This window comes from Ahaetulla prasina, chromosome 8 (genome assembly GCF_028640845.1).
Source record: "Ahaetulla prasina isolate Xishuangbanna chromosome 8, ASM2864084v1, whole genome shotgun sequence".
Classification (NCBI taxonomy): Eukaryota; Metazoa; Chordata; class Lepidosauria; order Squamata; family Colubridae; genus Ahaetulla; species Ahaetulla prasina.
Genome location: NC_080546.1, coordinates 37,480,343 through 37,503,651, shown reverse-complemented (window position 1 = coordinate 37,503,651; position 23,309 = coordinate 37,480,343). Strand labels below are relative to the sequence as shown.

General features: G+C 39.0%; 1 protein-coding gene across 4 annotated transcripts in view; it reads right to left on the bottom strand.

Annotated features, from left to right (window-relative positions):
• Positions 1-390: 390 nt before the first annotated feature.
• The window catches only part of MAML3 (mastermind like transcriptional coactivator 3), a 335,443-nt gene continuing 312,524 nt past the window's right edge, over positions 391-23,309 (bottom strand). For all 4 annotated transcript variants that reach the window (XM_058192277.1, XM_058192280.1, XM_058192279.1 and 1 more), the window contains exons 3-5: positions 15,360-15,599; positions 8,761-8,851; positions 391-4,114 (exon numbers count right to left, since the gene is read on the bottom strand). In XM_058192277.1, coding sequence (XP_058048260.1) covers positions 3,123-4,114; positions 8,761-8,851; positions 15,360-15,599 — 1,323 coding nt within the window. In that variant the 3' untranslated portion in view covers positions 391-3,122. The remainder of the gene's footprint in view (positions 4,115-8,760; positions 8,852-15,359; positions 15,600-23,309) is intronic.

Below are 23,309 nucleotides of genomic sequence, written 5' to 3'. Positions count from 1 at the left end.
TATTGTACTGCAAAAATAAAGAACTGTGTTACAGAACTGAGCTGATTCAGATAACAATCTTTTATTTTTTTCCTTAAAATTGGTATGTTATTAGTTCATTTCTACATTTTAAGAGTTCTGTACAATTATTAAAATGAAATAAGCAACGTTTAATGTGGAAAGTGAAAAAAAAAGTAAATTAGAAAAAGTTTGAATAAAATGGAAAAAGTTGCTGGCTAGGATACAGTACAAACTGATAACACGACATCTGAAGTGCAGTTATCACTGCAGTATAGATAAATGAATATGAAATAAAATTCTATTTTAAACAAACATATTACATATATATGTCTGTGTTTGCATGTTGTGTGTGCAGGTATATATATTTATATACATATATATAACATAATATAATACAATATTTATTTATATGTTTCTATTTTACAGACTAGACCCAGTGATATCAGCAGATTGTAAAAACATATTTACAAATATTTTTTTTAAAAAACCATTTCATGTACACAAGCACCATAGTTAAAAGAGCCGTCCCCCAATATTAAACAGTATTTTTTATTACTTGGTCCCAGTTTAAAGGATTTGGAGGAAAATTTACAAATATAATAAACTTTTTATGAGTGCATTATCAAACACAAAGTTAATTTCTCTATTATTCTAATAAAATGGAACTTACTGGAATTTGTGTAGATGAAACTCATGTTTTAATGTTGAAATCCTAGAGCCTCTTACCTGGGTTTAGCTCAAAGACAATGGAACCTATTTCTGAATAAACATACATAGGATTGCACCATAAATCCTCTTTTATCAATCTTTCCAGGAAAGAATAATTTTTTTTTGAGGGAGATGATAATTCACTTGACTTCTTTCCTAATTTTTGCATACTTAACTGGTCACATTTTTCAGCTTCATCTGACTGCTGTAGCACACAAACTCTTCATTTCTTTTCTTTCATCTGAATGTGGTATAGTTGTATTAAATAAATTTAATAAATGAGTGGATTAAAACTTCTTTGGATCTTTGCATGTACTCCTATGTATGTGCTATGATCAGAACTCAATTTGGCACAGTGTGCACTGCGTGCATGATAAACTTTATTTGTTATAATCACACAACTTTTTTTGGCCAAATGTCAAATCTACCAACGTGGAAATGCGTTGGTCAATCTATATTTTAGTACTGACAAGAAGTTAACTCTCATGAGAATCTGCAAAAAAATCTGCCAATAATTTCAGTATACAGGATTTTTACACCCATGCCATTTAAATCTTATATCCCAACCCAAAGTGTTTGATGGGCTAAAAATACTTTAACATGTAACTAAAACCTTGCCCCCTCCTTCATTTTTCAGGAAAAGCTGTTTCTAGAGGAGGAAAATTATGGATAAATGAGATGTTCAGTGCTTCTCTACATGCTTTTAAAACATTTCTTTCAATATGCCTGTTAATCTTATCCTGGAAATGTGTAAGAGATACAATCAGAGAATGTCATGAACCAGAGAATGAAAGGCTGCAGAAATAGCAAAGTCCCCTCACTGTCTACTGCTACTCTACCAAAAAATGTTATCTCTAAAAACAAATTAGCTTAGATGGAAAACTGTATGTAAGAGAAACATAAATCAGACCCTGAGAATGCTCTGGATGTGGATGTATTTAACATGAACCCCCATGTTCAACATACAGATAGGTGGTCGCACATTCAATTTCCAATGTTACAAATAATGCCAATCTAAACTCTTAAAAGGACCTAAAAGAATTGCAGTTAAATTCTAGTACTTCAAATTGCACAACTCTATGAAAAATATTTGCAATGTCATATGCTTATATACAACTGCTACTAAAAATTACATCAATGGATTTTTAATTTTTAAAATTTTTAAATTTTAAATTTAAATTTTAAAGAGCTTAGGGCTTGTAGGAAGTAGGACATGTAGAAAAGAGGACATGTGTTTGAAGAACATAGACCAGGGGTCTGCAAACTTGGCTCTTTTAAGACTTGTGGACTTCAACTCCCAGAGTTCCTCAGCCAGCAAAGCTGGCTAAGGAACGCTGGGAGTTGAAGTCCACGTGTCTTAAAAGAGCCAAGTTTGCACACCCCTGACATAGACCATAAACTCACTCTCAATCTGTCAAGGATGCTTTGCAGTTATTGGCCCCTCTCTGTGTGATCTTTAGAGCAGTTGTTCCTTGAGTCTCCTAACATTTTTGGAAGATCAAGCCAATAGTTTGTATAGCCCAACCTCACTTGATCCTGTTATGTTCAAAAAAAGAACACACTCAACATCCATGTTTTCATTTCCTTAGGCCTATCTCTCTTTTTTCCAATTATTTTTGTATTGCATCACTATCTTTGGAGGCAGCCAGTGAGTAATACAATTATTATACAATCTTGCTTGTCCTATGCTGTGTTTTTCCTCATACTTAAAGATAATGAGTCAGGAATCACTTGATTATGCAGGAAACGGACAATAGAGAAAAGATAAACTCTTTCACTAGAATCCATTATGCACCTTAAGAAGCATTGATAGGGCACTGACTGAACTCATTCAGCCCTGGTATCATTGTCATCACCACATTCAAACAACCTTTATGTAATTCTCTATCAGATTACACACATTGCATGGAAAAGCTTGGTATTTATTAAATTCAGAGTTAAGATCTTTGTGTTTGTCACTTTACAGTCACCTAGCTTTGACTCTCCTGCTTTATCTCAGAAGCTGCCTGTTCTGTATCCTGAAAACTACAACAGCTCTTAGAGAACTGCATAGAAAGTGCATTGTTATACGACAGCCAGGGCTTTGGCACCTGGGAACTGCCTGGCACTTTCTGTGGCCCACAGGCAGAAAGCAGCACTTTTTGAGCTTTTCTCTCTTTCTCTTTCTCTCTCTCAGTCTCTCTCTCTCTCTCTCTCTCTCTCTCTCATTCTGACCTGCAGCAGATACGCTATGGCATGGAGACTGCTGTGGGAAGTTGGCAAGGACTTTTTGTCATTGCTTCAAATTCCATCTATGCCTTCACAGATCAGCTAGCTTTGCACAGCTTTAAAAACAAAACAAAGAAACAAGGATGGACATCATCCTGCTTTCCATTGTTGACCCCACAAATATTGGAACTGAACGTCTCCATGTGCTATGGATTTCCAAACAGTTCATCAAGTTCTTGTATCCATTCATCTCCTGGACCACTTTTAATGATGGAGTCTACAAGATCAGTGTTTTCACTTATATTTGGAAAGGACCCTCCAGTTCCTTCACTGCTATAGCTATAAGATATGTCTTGAGTGGGATTCCTCTCGTAGATCTGACCTTGGCTGCTCTGATTGAAGCTATTTCCTGGTATTTGTTGTGCAGGAGACTGATTAAAACCAGTTAGAGAAGAAACTGCCTGACTTATTGTAGGCATAACCATTGATCTGGGTTGGTTATTGGTTCCTTGTTGTCCAGGGAGTTGTTGCAACATCTGTCTCCCTACACCTGAGTTCAGTGTCCGTACTGCTCCATTTGTGTCCATAATAGATTGACCAATACTTTGAGGAAAATGTTGCTTAGGCAGCCTTGGCTGACTTGATTGCATTGAGTAAGCAGATCCATTATTGAAAGATCCAATTTCATTGCTAGTCCTTCCAGAAATACCTTGCAGTCCTCTTGCCTGCCAGTTTACGGTTCCTTGTGGGACTGGCCCCATCATATTTTGAAGCCTGGGGGCTTGTGATCTGGTCAAAACTTGTCCCACAGGTCCTTTCATTTGCTGATGTTGTTGAGCTACAGTAGAGTTTACTAAAACATTTGGACCAAAGCTGCTGACTATGCCAACTCCCTGTGTTGAGCTGGGCTGCCTTGGCCCCTGACTTGGATTGTGTGTTATATTTATACTATTTTGGTTTGGATGCTGCAACATTTGGCTCATTCCAGAGTTCATACTGTACATTCCTGGCTGGCCAGTCATTGGGCTGCTGTAAGGAGTCATTCCCATCTCAGGTTGACTACCAGTTGCAGAGATTGCTGCAGTGTTCTGAGAGGCACCCAAAGACATCATGCTAGCACTCTGAGGTATCATTCGGGAAGTCCTCATGCTCTGAAGGGCAGTCTGATTTCTTACTGCAGCTATATCTTGTGGAGAACCTAAAGCAGCAAAAGGAAAAAAGTTAAGAGTGAACTTCAGTCTACTGAAAGAATTTCAGAAATGATTCAGGCAACTGGAAGAAGTCGGCAAAATATTTTTGCAAATATATGCAAGAAATAACCTAGACATTTTTATATTAATATTCAGGCCTTTTACATATATGAATATCTCCTAAACTGTGTTGGAAACTCCGAATTGCAAAATTCTGACCAAACAGAACATCATGTTAGAACAGTAGTTAGCTTAAGTTACAAACAAGGTTATGTCTCTAGAAAATGCTACCAAGAAAGTCACTTTTACAGCCAAGTTAGAAGTAGTAATACGACTTTCACATAGCAGATAATTTCTATATGTAGTACAAACAAAACCAAGCTACAGAGGTGGATTTTTTTTCCAGTGTCTCATACTGGGGTCTTTTCCAGTCCTACTTGGAAATTCCAAGAACAAATTAAAATTAAACATGAACAAATTGTCTCCATATGTATTTATTGATGTGTTCAAATGATGTATACGGCCACCCACCCATTTTAAGCAACCCTGGGTATCAGAGTTGTAATCAACAATGTTTTGCTAGAAACCGCTCTGACCACAGAAAATCCTCTCAAATGCTGAAATTCTATCCTGGCTTCATCTTCTGCATATTCTCCCCATGATCACAATGACCTCCTCTGGTTTTCTCCTAAGTAGAACTAAAATAATTTATATATATATATATATATATATATATATATATATATATATATATATATATATATATATATATATATATATATATATATATATATATATATGCACACACACACATACACACACACACACACACACATATATATGGTTTCTACAGACTGAGAACAGAATAATATGTGGTGATTTTACAATAACTAAATATTTAGGGCTATGGGATAGAAGGCAAAAAAGGCTTTAGTGAACAGATACAGTATGTACTCATTGCAGGTCATTCTATACTTGTACCCTTGCATACTCAGAAGCACCATTTGACCTTCAAATCTGAAGTGCTGCGCAGCTGTTGTGCTATATCATCATGTTACAATCTTGTTTAAAGTTTGAGGATAAATGTTTTCCCTGTTTTCAAAGAAGCAGAGGTTGAGAGCCTGATTCAGTTTTTACATTATTTAGCGGCCTGCCAAATGCTGAAGGTCATGATTACATGGGACTATAATTATGCAAGCATTCATTATTAGAGATCTATTTGAAAATGAAGAATTGAACAAGTAAACAATGATCTGACCATTAACTACCCAAGAAACTCTTTTAGCTATTCCTATTATCTTTTAAAATGAAAACCGTGTCAATTGCTGAGAGGTTAATCAATTTGTTATTGCTTAGGAGTCATATGTGAATGGATATTCTATAGCATTGTTTCTAGTTATTCTACAGAAAAGATAAGAAATGCTCCCCCTCCCCTAGATATTTTACACAGAGATGTTATATTGACAAATCAATACTGTAAGCACATTTTACTCCACCTTGAAGCAATGTTGAGGAATCAGAAAATCCTTTCATTAAATTCTAGCCTCTTCCCGATGAAAAGAGATGCAGAGGCAGAACTGTCTGGGAGGCACGCTTGCTTTATGGAAAACAAATATGCCCTTACGTTTATACTCTCTTATTTAAAAATAGTTATAAGAATTTTGACTGTGCCAAGAGTTCAATATATTTCTGAATATAATAAGAAAGTGAAATTTCCTTTCTATATTTTTGTTTACAACTTTTGCTACAGTAAAAAGACCATGCAGCACATACGTGTATAGGATATATTTCTTAGTTAATACCCTGTCTTTTGTTTAAAAAGGCAGCATATATATAGTACTCCCTCTTTCCTTTTTTCTTCACAACAACTCTTCACAACAACTCTGTGAGGTTGTTTGGGCTGAGAGAGAGAGAGACCGGGCAAGGTCTGATTTAAAAAGGAAACAACCACATCTATGTCTCTTACTCAGTGAGTAGGTAGGCTCAGACAGCTGATGATTCAGATTCCAATGGCTCCAACAGCCCTTTTTTGAAATTTGTAGAACCTTCTCTAATAAAAAAAAAACCTACCCCAATAGGGGGCAGAGTTTTGCGAGCATTTTGAAGGACACAGATAAATAATAGCAATAGCACTCAGACTTATTTACTGCTTCATAGTGCTTTACAGCCCTCTCTAAGCGGTTTACAGAGTTAGCATATTTCTCCCAACAATCTGTTACCCACCTCAGAAGAATGGAAGGCTGAGTCAACCTTGAGCCTGGTGAGATTCAAACTACCAAACTGCTGGCAGATGTAGCCTGCAGTACTGCACTTTAACCACTGCGCTACTGCGGCTAAATAATGTAATGAAAATCCCCGCAATACCTTAATGTAGAATAATCTTCAAAAAACACCCCCCCCTTAGAATATTCTTACCCAATCCATATACATCATTATACATACTTATGAAAATGATATCAAATTTAATCCCTGACGTAAAACAGGGCTAGAAGAGTACAACAAATTATGCATTCTGGGGTATGCCATTGGATTAAATGTTCCTTTTGTAATTAATAGAGGGTTGCAACATTTCTATCTTGTATTTATTGTATGTATTTTATCTTGTAAAGTAGAGGTTGTAAAAATATTCATGCAATAAAAGCACTTGTTTTGAGCTACAGGGGGCAGTGATTAAGAAAAAAGAATATATTAAATGTACATAAAATCAACTGTTTTAATAGCATTCTGTAACTCCTAAATGTTATTTTCATACAGTCTTCCTTCCGAAGAATTATTTAAAGGAAAAAGCTGGACAAGAACAAAAACCTTGCATATAGGAGCAGTAGTTACCACAACTGTGATACTTCCAAAATGACATCATCAGGTGGCTATTGCCATTTTGTACCTGAGCTCGGGCATCTGATGCAAGTAAGTAAACTGCAGCGTTTGTTTGAAGATATTAGGCATGGTCATTCTGCACCCATTTTTCTGATTCTGCACTGATATTCCTCTGACTGTGTTCTGCTAATCAGGGTTATACAGGGTGAGAGTGGAATTTGTACAACTGACTTACAAAGCTTTTAAACACTAGACATCTCTCAGGGTATTTATGGCTTCAAAACCAGCCATTTTTAGTCAATACTCTGCTTGATTGAAGCACATTTGCTATATTTAAATATTTTAAAAGGGGTGGGGGGAGAATAACTTTTCTGCTATTAAATTTCCCTTGGAAATCTTTTTTAATCAGGCTTTATCCAGCATCCAAAGTATCCGTTTCCCCCATTGTTTAGGATACCCTTCATCCAGAAGTATTGTATATTCTCCTATATATTCCTAGTATTTCATTGATTTCAACAATTGAACTTATTATTCCAAGGAATCTTTAGCCTCATCTGATCTGATCTGATCTGACCTGTAGATATCTTAGTCTTTTTAGCCAGCTTGTTACTTTAATTATTTTTATTAAGGCTTATTCTATACTTTCTGTTTGACATCACATTCGATTCCTTATGTTGATGCACATCATCCAATCTTTGAGATTGGGGGAGTTTATAATACTGTAAACAAATAAATACATAAATACATACATAAATAAATTTATGTATAAATAAATACATAAACCCAGAAACTCTCTCAATTGTTATCTCTTCTTTCTGTTTGGAATGGGAATGGATAGATTTATATTTGAAATCTGCCATCCTTTTGACTTGGAAAATGTCTGGACTAGTCCTTACAGGTTTTTTGGCAAGATTGTCCAAAGTAGTTTGCTACTGCCTTCTTCCTGGGGCAGATAGTGTGTGACTGGCCCAAGGTCATCCAGTTGGTTTCATTGCCTAAGGCAAGATTAGAACTCGGTCATCCAGTTTCTAGTTCACCAGCTATACCAACTGGCTGTCTCCACTCTCATTAATGGCTTGCAGATTGCAATAGGACAGACTACATGTAATGAATATGCTTGCTTGTTTCTGTCTCTTCCTGCCATCTGGCACTACAAGATGGTTAAATTTCTAATGCACTATGCAGAATATCTAAAAGGATCACTCCACTAATCAGAATTTGTTTGTATTTTTCAGCAAATAATTTCTGTAACCCATCTTGTAATTTAGATTTTTTTAAAGTATTATAAAGTATGTGCCTGTTGACAGTGAAGAGAAAAGAAGGAAAGCACCAGCATCTAGGGCTATATGTGACCCGGATTCAAACGGGAATGGAGGTTCAAAACACACCCAGATATGCTTGTTATACCTGTCAGCAACTCCTTAAATCAAAGATACCTTTTCCTGGATAATAATAGCTATGTGAACCTAGAAAGGAGTAAAGAAATCGCAAATAGATGTGATGTGAGCCCACTCGCGTGGGCCTATCACCTTTTTCTCCATTATATCCAGATTTCTGCAAAATCTTAGTAACTACTGCCTACTTGTGTTAGATAACATTGTTCCTCCTGAAGATGCCTTTCTAAAATAACAAAGTAGTGGCTGTTTTACATAGATAATCGTTATAGAGCAGGGGTCTCCAACCTTGGCAGCTTTGCTGGCTGAGGAACTCTGGGAGTTGAAGTCCGCAAGTCTTAAAAGTTGCCAAGGTTGGAGACCCCTGTTATAGAGAGAAATAAGCATGTAAACATCGAAGAGGGATAAGCAGCTTCTGAACCTAAAAAGTATTTAGCTCTCACCTGGAAACTGAGTGATTGGTTGGACTGGATAAGGATTTCGTTGCTGTTGCTGAAAGTGCTGCCGAGGCAAATGTGACTGCTGCTGCAAATGCTAGAAAAGCAAAAAAAAAGGGGTTAAGAAGGGAAAGTCACCCATTGGGTTGCTATGACAGCCAATAGCAGAGCGCTGATACTGTTCCTTTACTAGAAAGGACTCTCCAAAGGTAAGTGCTTATATGGAAGTGGCTAGTGAACTGAGCAGTCGAAGGCCTTGCATATATTCTATTCCAATATTCTATGTTGTATGCTGGCTCCAAACCGGCCACCCATGAGGATATCTCTGCTATCATTATTAAGCAGCCCCTGGCAGCTTATAAGAGATTTGGCTGTTACCTTCTTGGTATGTATCCTTTTTCTGTTACGCTATAGGAGAAGAGCAGGCACAGCTGGCAGGGGCAGAGTTAAACATGCCATCAGCTCAGAATCCTTACTTTGCCACAAACGATCCATGTCCACACCTCCTTTAATTCCTTTGACCTCTATGTAGCGCCAGTTAAGTGCTGACTATTAGTTGACTAGATTCTTGTACAACAGGGGTGTCCAAACTTGGCAACTTTGAGACTTGTGGACTTCAAAGCTGGCTGAGGAATTCGGGCAGTTGAAGTCCACAAGTCTTAAAGTTGCCAAGTTTGGACACCCCTGTTGTACACAGTCTGGAATAAATTTTATGTACTGCAATTTAATATACGGTCCTGATCCTTTGTGTCTGATATACTTTTCAATCTGTTATTTTAACTAATAATTAAGCTTGAAATTCCTTTATTTACTGCTGTGCTTATTGCGTCTGGATCCAAAAGAACCAATTGCCCTGACATGGCATTACTGCCCTGACATTTGGCGAAACAACTCATAACTACATTTGGAGGCACACTTTATAAGTTGTATGAAAAGTACTTTGATAGATTTCAAAACCTATCTATATTCAATTGCTGTACTGAAATATTTGCTTATTAATGATCGTCATTTTTCTTTTAGAGCAAGTGGTTCCAGTTGGTGTATAATATATCGAGCAACTTCTTGCAACCGCCCCCAGGGAATTTGAATATATTAATGCAATTGAATGTAGATACATTAAACAAACAGGCACTGAAGGTGGTTTTTTTTCATATGAAAATATTGATTGATAGTTTTCTGTCCTTCTTCTTTGGACTCTATTACTTTAAACCATAGGTGGTGAACTATGGCCCCTTTATGACTTGTGGATTGCAACTCCCAGAATTCCTTGGCCATAGTTCCCCAATCCTGCTTTAAACAAAGTTTAAGTGCTAGCCATTGTACTTCAAAGGAAAAAAAAATAAACTATGTGAGAAAAATAAGAAAATTTTGTCAAAATGCATTATACCAAAGATGGCTATTTTGGCATCCAAGTGAGAAAATTGCAAAGGCATTGTTTCCTAGAGATAAAAATATAATAATTATGAAATTACTAAAATGTGTCCCTTTTAAAGACACCAAAAAAATGTTGACCTAAGACAAATATCATACATCCAGTAGAACTGGTCTTTCAGCAAGTACACCAACTTTAAAGAGAAGCTGGAAGAATGTAAACATTTTGTTTTTATTGTGGCTCTTACCCCCCCTTACCTTTCTTTCTTATTCCTAATTTATTAAGTAGTGACAACTATGGTAGTCTCATAACCACCAACCATCACTCTTAGTCTTTTGAGTAAAGCTTAATTAATGTTCAAATGTTTTTAATGTTTAAGAACTAAGAATCAAATACCAGCAGCTAATAAGGAAATACTGAAGTATATTTTCTAAACAAGCATATGATAATCTTGTTAATCCACATAATACCGTTAATGTGGGGAAAAAATTACATCAATGGTCTTCCAAAGTCATTTAGTGAACAAAGGATTAATGGTCTACTGGGGGACAAATATTGAGAACAGCTATTCTGTTATATCTAAAACAACTTGTGTTTTTTTTTATCTCATTGCCATCAGTATCATTATTAAAAATTATGTGGCTCCAGCTTCTCCCAGAGACCTTGAGTAAGCAGGAGGGTGGAGAGATAAAAGAAGAAATCTGGTAAACAGAGTGAGACAGTTGGAAAAGTATTGCAAAGGACTAATGTTTTTATTTATTTATTTGTATTCCTCCTTTAAGGGACATGGTGGCTCAATGGTTAAGATGCTGAGGTTGTCAATCGAAAGGTTGGCAGTTCAGCAGTTCGAATCCCTAGTGCTGCATTAAGGGGGTGAACTCCCGTTACTTGTCCCAGCTTCTGCCAACCTAGCAGTTCAAAAGCATGTAAAAAGTGCAAGTTTTTCTACTATAGAGAGTCCACTGTGCCTCAAATAGCCGGTTGTGAATCCCTCCTTGTGAAGTGGGGCCATAGAAATCAGATGGGTCTGTTGATCACATACCTGGCTCCTTGCTGCGTGACTACAGCCCTACCCGAGTTGTTGAAGGTGCTTGCCGGAGTGGCAGTTGAGATCCCCAGACTCATGGTCATGGGGGATTTCAACTTGTCATCGGCCGGCTTGTCATCGACAGAGGCGCGGGAGTTCCAGGCCTCCATGACGGCCTTGGACCTGATTCAAGTAACTGATGGCCCTACACACAGTGGGGGAGGCACACTGGACCTGATTTATATCTCTGGACAGTGGTTAAATGATCTGGAATTAGGAGATTTAGTAACAGAACCTGTGTCATGGTCAGATCATTTTCTCCTTCGCCTGGACTTTCGGACCGCTGCCCACCACCGCAGGGAGACGGAACCAATACGTTGGTTCCGTCCCAGGTGCCTGATGGACCCTGAGAGGTTCCTGATGGAGCTTGGGCTGTTACCTGAGGATCTGGCTCACAGCACGGCTGAAGAACTAGTTGCGGCCTGGGAACAGGCCGCGGCCGGGGCTTTGGACCGTGTCGTGCCTTTGCAGCCTCTGACCCGGCGTAGATCTCAACCGGCCCCTTGGTTCTCTGAGGGACTGAGAGAGATGAAACGCCGGAGAAGACGCCTAGAGAGTACCTGGAGGTCCAGCCATTCCGAAGCTGACCGGACACTAGTTAGGTCTTATTCTAAGACCTACCTAGTGGCACTGAGGGAGGCGAAACATTCTTATGTTTCCACCCTCATTGCGTCGGCAGATAACCGCCCGGCTGCCCTGTTTCGGGTGACCCGCTCTCTCCTTCATCAGGAGGGGCGGGATGACGCCTTACAGGGACGTGCCGAGGAGTTTAGTGGTTATCTATATGATAAAATCGTTCAGCTTCGGGATAGTTTGGACCAAAATTGCGATGATTCGAGTGAGAGGTCGGAGACACGTCTTGTTGAGATTGTTTGGGATGAGTTTGATCCTGTGGCTCTGAGAGGACGTGGACAGGTTACTGGGGAGGTTACATGCCACCACATGTTTACTGGACCCGTGTCCCTCCTGGTCGGTGCTGGCCACACAGGAGGTGACACGAGGCTGGCTCCGGGGAATTATAAATGCTTCCTTGTTGGAAGGGGTTTTCCCCGCCGCCTTGAAAGAGGCGGTGGTGAGACCCCTCCTCAAGAAGCCTTCCCTGGACCCAGCTATTTTGGGAAATTATCGTCCAGTCTCCAATCTTCACTTTGTTGCGAAGGTTGTAGAGAGTGTGGTGGCAGGGCAGCTACTCCAATACCTGGATGAAGCTATCTATCTAGACCCGTTCCAGTCCGGCTTCCGGTCCGGATATAGTACAGAGACAGCTTTGGTCGCGTTGGTGGATGACCTCTGGAGGGCCAGGGATAGGGGTTGTTCTTCTGCCCTGGTCCTATTAGATCTCTCAGCGGCTTTTGATACCATCGACCATGGTATCCTGCTGCACCGGTTGGAGAGTTTGGGAGTGGGAGGCACCGTGTATCGGTGGTTCTCCTCCTATCTCTCTGACCGGTCGCAGACGGTGTTGACAGGGGGGCAGAGATCAACCGCGAGGCGCCTCACTTGTGGGGTGCCACAGGGGTCGATTCTCTCACCTCTCCTGTTCAACATCTATATAAAGCCGCTGGGCAAGGTCATCAGTGGCTTTGGGGTGAGATACCAACTGTACGCTGATGACACACAGCTGTACTTTTCCACCCCGGGCCACCCCAACGAAGCTGTCGAAGTGCTGTCCCGGTGCTTGGAAGCCGTACGGGTCTGGATAGGGAGAAACAGGCTCAAGCTTAATCCCTCCAAGACGGAGTGGCTGTGGATGCCGGCACCCCGGTACAGCCAGCTGCAACCACAGCTGACTGTTGGGGGCGAGTCATTGGCCCCAATGGAAAGAGTGCGCAACTTGGGTGTTCTCCTGGATGGACAGCTGTCGTTTGAAGATCATTTGATGGCCGTCTCCAGGAGAGCTTTTTACCAGGTGCGCTTGGTTCGCCAGTTGCACCCCTTCCTTGACCGGGATGCCTTATGCACGGTCACTCACGCTCTTGTCACCTCTCGCTTAGATTATTGCAATGCTGTCTACATGGGGCTCCCCTTGAAGTGCACTAGGAGGCTTCAGTTAGTTCAGAATGCAGCTGCACGGGTGATTGAGGGAGCCACACGTGGCTCCCATGTAACACCGCTCCTGCGCAGTCTGCACTGGCTACCTGTGGTCTTTCGGGTGCGCTTTAAGGTTCTGGTTACTACCTTTAAAGCGCTCCATGGCTTAGGGCCCGGTACTTACGGGACTGCCTGCTGTTACCTCATGCCTCCCACCGACCCGTACGCTCGCACAGAGAGGGACTTCTCAGGGTGCCGTCGGCTGGCGGCCCCCAGGAGAAGATCCTTCTCTGGGGGGCTCCTACCCTTTGGAACGAACTCCCCCTTGGCTTGTGTCAATTGCCTGACCTTCGGACCTTCCGCCGCGAGCTGAAAACGCACTTATTTATTCAAGGGGGACTGGCTTAAATTTTTAATATTACTTTTAACTGGGGTTGTAATTTTTATGAATTTTAAGGGTTTTTAAATTTAATCATTTTAAATTTTGGCCGACTATAGAATATGTTTTTTAATTCTTTGTTTTAATTGTATATTGTTATTGTTTTTATAATTGGCTGTACACCGCCCTGAGTCCTTCGGGAGAAGGGCGGTATAAAAATCTAATAAATAAAATAAAAATAAATAAAAACCTTTGGTTGGAAGGTAACAGTGTTCTGTGCACCTTTGGCGTTGAGTCATGTCGGCCACATGACCAAGGAGAAGTCTTCGGACAGCGCTGGCTCTTTGGCTTTGAAATGGAGATGAGCATCGCTCCCTAGAGTTGGGAATGACTAGCACATATGTGCGAGGGAAATCTTTACCTTTACCTATTCGTCCTTTATTATTTTATCAAGGTGGAGAATGTATCCTCCTTGTATTTTCTTCACAACAACAACCCTGTGGGGTGAGTTTGGTGGAGAGATAGTAGCTGGCTCCCATGGCTAAGGCGGAACTTGAACTCATGTTTTCCTACTTTCTAGCCTGGTAACATGTACATGTACATTATAGTCACAAATATTTTAATCAAGGTACTGTCATTTTAAGGATCTGTTATGTTTCTGATCTGATTTCTCAAAAGTGCTTCAAAGAGTATAGAAGTATGAATCTGTATAGAATATTAAAAAAAGCAGCTGCAAAGAAAAGTCATGTGATCCTAAGAAAACATGGAACATGGAACTTCAGGCAGCCCTTAACTTATGACAATTGAGCTGAAAATTTATGTTGCTAAGTGAAACATTTGTTAAGTTAATTTTGCTCCATTTTACGAACTTTCTTGCCACAGTTGTTAAGTGAATCACTGCAGTTGTTAAATTAGTAACATGGTTAAGTGACCATGTCTTCCCCATTGACTTTGCTTGTCAAAAGCTCACAAAAGATGATCACATGACCCTGGGATACTGCAACCATCATGAATGGGAACCAGCTGCCAAGTGTCCGAATTTGATCACATGACTATGGGGATGCTGCAACAGTCTGTGAAAAACGGTCATAAGTCACTTTTTCAGTGCTGTTGTAACTTTGAATGATCACTAAACTAACTTGTAAATCGAGGATTACCTGTATTTTAATTCTGCCTGCCTCAATGGAACTTTTGGGATAGAATTCAAAGTGCTGCAGAACCCCAGTGCTGTCAGTGTTGGGAAAGAATAGAATTAGGATTAGGATTAGGGTTAGGGTTAAGAGTAGAATTAGGATTAGAATAGAATAGAATAGAATAGAATAGAATAGAATAGAATAGAATAGAATAGAATAGAACAGAACAGAACAGAACAGAACAGAAAGAACAGAGCTGAAAGGGACCTTGGAGGTCTTCTAGTCCAGCCCCCTGTCCAAGCAGGACAACCTATACCATCTCAGATAAGTGACTGTCCAATCTCTTCTTAAAAAATTCCAGTGATGGAGTGCTCACTGGTTAATTGTCCTCACTGTTGGGAAGTTTCTCCTTAATTCCAGGTTTCTCTCCTTAATTAGTTTGCAACCATTATTTCTTGTCCTGTTTTCTGGTGCTTTGAAGAAAAATTTGATCCCCTCTTCTTTGTGGCAGCCCCTCAAATACTGGAATACTGCTGTCATGTCATCCTTAATTCTTTTCTTTAGACTACTATTTAAGATATGTAGCAAAACGATATACAGTACTTGTTCCGCCAAGATGTGCTGCTGCTGCCGTTGCTCCCTTAGAAGAAACTGTTGCTTCTGCTGTTCTATCATATGGAGTTGAGCCCTTTGTTCAATCAGCATCTGCTTCATAATGGCTGCTTGTGGTTGGTTGCTCAAGAAATTGGCATTGCCAGGATTTGTGACCACATTACTGGGTCCTGAGGGTACAGCGGACTGCATGGGACCTGTGGATCGAGACAATGCCACAGTGTGCTGGTCCTAAACAATGAAATAATAAAGGTAGAAGTTAGATAGTATGCAGGTACATTAAAAATCAATATATTAAATATTCTATTTCGCAAAAATTAGAATAATAAGGAAGGGCACAGAAAATGGAAGGAGCAATGCCAAAAGTCAGTCACCAACTTAGTGCTCTCGCTATGACTTGGAATAACTATTTATCTAAAACCCAGTCAGTATCCCATTGCATTAAGTTCCATGTTTGATATCAAAAAAGACCTGAGTGGGTCCTCCAGGAATTATAAAATCTGGACATCATGATAGAAAATGTTTTCTGCCACAAATGCCAGTAGAATCTCTGATGATATAAACTCATAAAATAGGATCTTTCCAAAAGATTTGACTAGATAAGAGACCAGGCAGTATGAGGTTTAGAGCAATGTTTTGAATTAAACTTGGAAGTGTTAGGAACTGGTAAAACTTCTGTAATTAAAAAAGTTGCATGCTATGGAAAAACAACTTTAGCAAAACCGGTTGTTGCAATGTTTTGGATTTTAAAAATTTGTGAACATTTGCATTAACCATTCTGAGAACAGTTTTGCAAAATACAGAATGTGTGTCAAACTTGGTTAATTTTTCAACCACTTTCTGTATTGGTAGAATACATAATAATTCATTACAAGGCAAAGTACATTAAATTCTGAATTTCTCTCTTTTTAACTACATCAATAGGTGTCTACCAATGGGAAAGAAAATTTGTTATACATAACCTTGGAAAATCAGTCTTAACAAGTTGTCAGCGGTGATGAGCACAGTAACAGATAAAGTGTTTAGCGCAGGCAAAAAGTAAAGGCCAAAAATCTAGAAACATGGCCAGAATTAGAAAAGGCAGGACAAAGGGATTAAGAGGTAAATCTGAAATTAGTTATCAACAGCTTTCAGTTTCAGATACAGGAATTTGGAAATCTACCTAAATTTTGATTTGTTTTTCCTGCCTTGGATTTATGAAATGTAAATAGGTTAATGATGACTTTCTCCAGTATTCTCCCTCTCTCACATGTATTTGATTGAGCTGGGTGGCCATATACCTTTTAAAAAATAAATCAAAATAAAATAAATGCAGGATATATATGAGGAATGGCATAGAGGTTGGATTAAAAACAGTGATAATCTCTGCAAGCAAAGTTCAGTCCTCTTTTGTAAATTTTGGATGTCAATTCACTAATTTCATATTAATTTGTGCAATCATTGTGAATGAGTGAGCTGATGCTGTAGCAAAGCAGTATCAGATGGTTTTTCTTCCTATCTATATAATCAATCTCTGTAGTCTCATCATAATTATACCTAGGTAGGATGAGGTTGATGAAAAGGGCTTCAGCATAGAAACTCACTGAGGGAAAGGTTATTATTATGATACTTTTCCAATTAAAGCTATAGCTGCAAAATCTTGCCCTACTAGGTAGTTACTTTTCAAAAAAAATTCCACTGTGTTTCATGATAAGAAACTAACTAAAAGTGGACTGTTTTTAAACTTCCAATGAGATTTAAATAGTGCAAGCTTGTTATGACTGAATGCAGGATTTAAGAAAGTAATCCTTATGAGTTTTAAAAAAAATATTCTTGTGAGTGCTTTTCTGCCTATCTCAAACCAACATATCATGATATACCTGCAGACTTTGGCCAGAAAACTCCTAAGTGGGGACTGAAATAAATCTTTGTAGCAAACCAGTTCATTAGCACTTTGACTAATAGCAATGATCATACAGCAAAGATGCATAGCAGGAAGTTAGAACTTAATCAGCCTAGCAAGAGAAAGTCAGAGGAAGAAATGTGCCTTTCAGAAAATATAGTCAACATGACATTTTCTCTTTTGCCCTGTAAGATTCAAGTGGAACTTGAGAGACATCAATTGCAGCTCATAAGGCTCTGAGTATTTTTAAAAGCCTCTTAAGCACCTGGTAATGGTTATGCACTACAAAGTGTATTTGACTTTTCCTTCTAAATCCACCCATCTATCAAAACTGCAGGTAACTCTTCTGGATTAAGAAAAACCCGAGAACATCTACTTGGCTCATGTTTCTTCAATGCACCAGCAGGTGGCATCGTGCGCCCAATTCTTGATGGCTTGTGTCAGCCTATTGGTGACTGATTGCTGCCCTGGGCGCTCTGCCTTTTTTTCCCCATTTCCACCCTCCCCTGTGCTTGCAGATGGCTTAATCATGACTACTGTTCCCTCCCCCTCCTCCTCCCCCTTAGTACTTCTGGGATAATGCTGCTAACATTCAGCCAGCCAGTCAAGTGTTACAGCACAGAGCAGGTAGCCTGGCAACTGAGAGTATAATACCGAACAGATGGTGTTCATACAGCATGATGGACATCACACACAGCAGCCTGAGACAATCCAGGAATTCTCCGGTGGTTTGAGGCCTCTTTACACAAAAAACGTGCTTGCCAGCAGCTTTGGGGATAATTTCCACCCTCTCCCTCCAATCTGACACTGAACCACTGAAATGATTTCTTATTATTTCTGTTTTGCTAACTGCACGGAAGGGACAGCAGTCTGGTGGCAGGTGAGATGACAGATGGAGGGCGAAACTCAGGGTATTGTGAATTAATAAAACCTTATGTTAGGCATAGGCAGAGAAAGGTTGTTCAGAACAACATACTTGGGAATGTCTGTGTGAGGGTGTTCTTCTGGTGGCAGCTGGGGAAAATTGTACAATGCATCAACTCCTTGCTGAGCGGCACTCTGGTCATTCATTCCCACATGATTATAGCAGAAGTGCTTGCAGCATAAAATCACTGGATGTTTTGGTCACGGAAGGGCTAGCTCTGAATGCTTCCACCTCTCTCCCCCTTATTTTCCTCCCAAACAAAGAATCAACTCTTCTGCCACTGTTGAGAGCTGCAGGCATGCCACTGAAGCCACATTACACTGGCTCGGCTTCCCAATTCAACACAGCGCTTGCTAAGGAGACTCCTGACACTTCTTCCAGAGAGCATGTTGCTCTTTACTAATGAGCTCAGGAAGCTAAGACGTACCCAGGCTGTCACATTTCTAACCCTGAACAATGCATAATCTGTGACTCTGGTGGGACTGGGAAGGAGGAGCAGAGAAGCGCAAGAAGGGATATTTTTCTGGAGGAAAGAGGTGGAGGTAAGGAAAAGGAAGGGGCTACAAAGGCTGATGTAAGAGGTTCCTTACAAAAGCAAAAGCATTCATATTTTCAGACATGCAAAATCTACACTCCAGAATGATAAGAAGAATAAACAGTTGAATTATTTAACCTTTCTGTCCACTCACATCTTCCCTTTCCCCAGTTTTATTCCCCAGAGCTACCTGCCCCCCCTCTCCCCCCCACCCCACCCCCTTGAGCAATGATTTATAGGTGAGGAAATGGGATTTTCAATGCTAAGGTCAGAGATGGCTGTCAGACATTACCTTGCCCATCTACCATTGCAAGAAAAACCCTGGGAAAGAGTTCCTGAGTTCCTGCAAGGCAAGCTTGGGCGGGGTGTGTGTGTGTGTGTGTGTGTGTGTGTGTGTGTGTGTGTGTGAGAGAGAGAGAGAGAGAGAGAGAGAGAGAGAGAAGATACCTAGCAACACAGTCCATCATTGCCTGCCTTTTTTTTAAAAAAGGAGCTTTGTTCTGTAGTCAGGAGTCTACATGTATCTGTGATAGTTCAGGAATAGTATCCATATCCTATAACTCAGGGGTGTCCAAACTTGGCAACTTTAAGACTTGTGGACTTCAACTCCCAGAATTCAAAGAATTCAAAGCTCAGCAAAGCTGGCTGAGGAATTCTGGGAATTGAAGTCCACAAGTCTTAAAGTTGCCAAGTTTGGATACCCCTGCAATAACATTTAAATCAAGAGTCATTAGAGACCCTTTTGATGTATCTCTATATTGTCTCTTGTGATCCAATATGTAGCACTAGGTTTTAAAAGTTTGAGATTAGATCTCTTTTTTTAGTCACAGGTTCACTTGGTAAATGCCCAAGCTGTACCTGAACAAATGCTCATGTTCTGGATGCATGTAACTGCAAAAAGAATTGTCAATCATCGTCCAACAACCTGGTTGAAAATGATTCTCGTGCTTTTGCAGCTACCTTTTATGCCTGGCTGAATGACAGAAGGTGGAGAAGGAGGTCATTAGAATAGATCAGTCTGATCTTCAAAAAGCAGCAGCCATAACAACACATTTCCACGCTCACTCCATAATTTTTATTCTAATACACTTTAGAGGGAACGTTTATCTTCAGAACAGTACAGACTGAACTGACAAATGCTGTCTCAAATGATACTTAGAAAAATGTTTTTAGTGCAGGATTTGCGAGTCAAATTCAATTCAGTATTGATTAATGGTAAAAAAAAATCCCTCTATGCACAACGTTATCACATACTTTTCTACAGAAACTAGTACATGGACAGCCCATGCTTCTTTTGAAACTTTAAAACAGAAGGCATCTCATATCAAAATCATAGTGGAGATCGTAGACAGGCTATATTCAAGCTTTAAAACTAGATAAGTTAGATAGATCAACTATCTAAGAAAAATAAATATAAAGTAACATAAAATAGAAGATGATGTATACTTGTCTTTATCACTCATTAAGTATGGTAGGTTGACCTGTTTCAGGTCACAGCAGTACAAATACAAGGATCATGAGGTAACCCTCAAAGCACCTGTTAATTTTATTTGCAAAATGTGTCCATCTATAGAAATAGCTATCTGAGAATTTCTCATGGTGCGTCTGTCTTTTGAAATGAGTGGTGATCAGAGACAAAACCTGTTCAAAAATTATCATCTGCATTTCAATTACTAATTTACAATAAACTGTCTTTGTTTTCTTGAACTTCTGCTAACTTTTTAGCAAAATAAATTTTGGTTGTACTATCTGCTTGAAAGGCTTGTTGCTATTTTATTTCTGTGACTTTGCAGTATTTATTTTATTATTTTCATGGGAAGTTTGGCTTTTTCAAAATGACATCAGTATTTAATATCATTTCTGCCCTAGGACTATAACTCTACCTGAGCAATAAACAATCAGTGGCAACACCTTGAAGAAGGGGATAGGAAAGAATGCTTTTTATCATTGGATGAAGAAATGTAGGAAAAAAATGCCACACTGCATATTAAATGTTTGCAGTTTGTAGATAAGATAATTCCAGAGGCTGCCTAGAAATAATAATAATAATGATGATGATGATGATGATGATGATGATGATGATGATAATAATAATAATAATAATAATAATAATAATAATAATAATAATAATAATAATATGGATTCCTAGAAAGATACAACTGATGGAAACACTTGAATTGTCAGAATATGCAAATAATATTAAGACAGAAAGCCCACCACAGATCAAAATAAAGTCTTGAAAAAAGCTGCTTTGTAAGCACTTTGCTGACAAAGACAGAGTTTGCATCATCAACACTGGCATCTTTACAGAAGGTTATAAAATGAGACAATTTAAACATTAGAGGAAAGACACTGAGTCTCCCTTTGATGTTAGCTCAGGTGTCAGGGATGAAGGTGTCTCATGACAGGTTGTTCTGCCTTGTCTTGAAAATTAATTTAGCTACGGCATTTCCAACATAGCACTTTTTTTTATAATTCCAAGGGTGAAAGAATTTAATCCTTTCCAATATAAAGTCTGATGAACTCTGCGCTCTAGAATACATCTTAGTCCTTGCACATCTCAACCCTTGAGAGACAGTCGTTCATACTCTAGGTGTAGGACAAGATAGGAAAGTGAAAGAGAACATGCGAGTAAAGCCGAGAAGAAACAGAGGACTCATGGTTTTTCTGCGCTGTCAAATAAAGCAGGGGTCCCCAACCCCCCTTCCGTGGACTGACACCGGGCCATGGCATGCCAGAAACCAGGCCATGCAAACAAGCGAAGCCACATCCATGGGATTCAGGCAGCATGCGAAACTACAGCCCCCTCCTGTCCATGGAAAAACCTCTGTCTGGAACTGGTCCCTGGTGGCCAAAAGGTTGGGGGCCACTGAGATAAAGCATGCTTCAGCTCACTTTTAGATTTAGATAGTAATTCTAGCATGATATTCCAGAGACAAGATAATGATATTTGTTCTATGCAATGGATGGGCAATCAACTAGAAGACATATACACAGAATCTCACACATTGACTATTACCTTACTTTCTTTCAGTTCAGTTGTATTGTTTAAAAGTCTAGATGAGTATAAAAATAAGAAAGCAAACACATTACAAATAAAACAGAAGGCAAGCAACAATAAAGATAAAAAACGATTTGAAATTATTAATCACAATTTAAAAAATATAAGTAAACCACATTCTGCTAGATTTAACCTAAAGATAAAATTAAGTTTCCTTTTTTTAATGTGGATGGAGAGGAAAGCAAGCCTTATCCCTATAATAAATGTCATGCTACATAAAATGCTGGTTAAGGACGATATAGGTGTATTGTTTTTCAAGGAAATAAGGATGCAATATAGTTGATTCCCCTTCCCCCCCAAAAAAACCTAGGTTTTAGAAAAATAATCATGTAGTTATCAGCAACCAAAAAAGGGGGTCACTGGAATATCTGTGCCTCTTAAATTAGCACCAACTATTAGTCCAAGCTAGGAACCAGTTTGAAATCCAATTTCGTTTTATTTCAGGCCTTTGCTTGCTTGCCAGGACTCAAGTGGTATTAATAGAGCGAGCGACTACCTACACTGGAAAACAATCATGCAAATATGTCCTTCAATTAAAAGTGGCAAAAAGGAAAACTCAAATCTTCTCTCCCTCCTGAATAAAAACATTCTCAGCCAAAAAACCCCACAAGAGATAAAAGCTTGAATCAGACAAGTCCTGATTCATATCTCATTTTCCTGTTATCTTGCATATAAACGTTAAAACTAGATATACATTGAAAATCCTTTACTGAATTTAGTAGATAATTCCTGTGCATAAAAGAATTTCCAATCTAATCCTCTATAGGATTGAGAAATTCCTGCATAAAAAATATTGGAAAGCAGCTACTAGTCATAAACATTACTGGACTAAATGAATCAAGAGTCTTCTCAGTACAAGACAGTGTCCTATGCACCAATTAATAATGAAATAATATATGTGTTGTTCTTTGACCTTTCCAACATACTTGATCAATGTGCTATCATATATAACACTGCAGTTTATACAGATAACCCTTGCAGCCTTGATTATTGCCACATAAATCTTAGATCTATGGTATGTGTCAGCTGAGGACTATACTTGGTCTTGAAATGGAACATTGGGTGATTCTGTACATCCTAAAAAGTGAACAAGACCAGCACAAATAAGTGAGTAGTGGGCTGGGGCAACCACTAAATTTGTTTTAAAGATAACAAATATAATTTAAAAGGGTGACATGCATACATACATGCATTCCCATCACATTGTTTGTTTTGGGGGTAAGCACGTTAAAAACAGCACAGAATTAGTTATTTTTTCCCCATTTTGCTCCTCATGCAATTTTTTTATTTTCTTCAGACATGAAGTAGCAATAACTAAAATAGCTTCAGAAATTCTTTATCTGCTGTGCTCTTTGGATTCTTTTCCTTTACAGACAGACACCTTTTTTGTTTCATTCTTAACTATCTTTTTTCAGGAAAAAAAACAATTTTTACAAGCCATGTTTTAATTTATTCTAATTTTCATCTAGTATTTTCTCTTTTTCCTTAAGATTATTGAGTAAATGGTTCTCTCTCAATTTCTTATTTTGAAAATATTC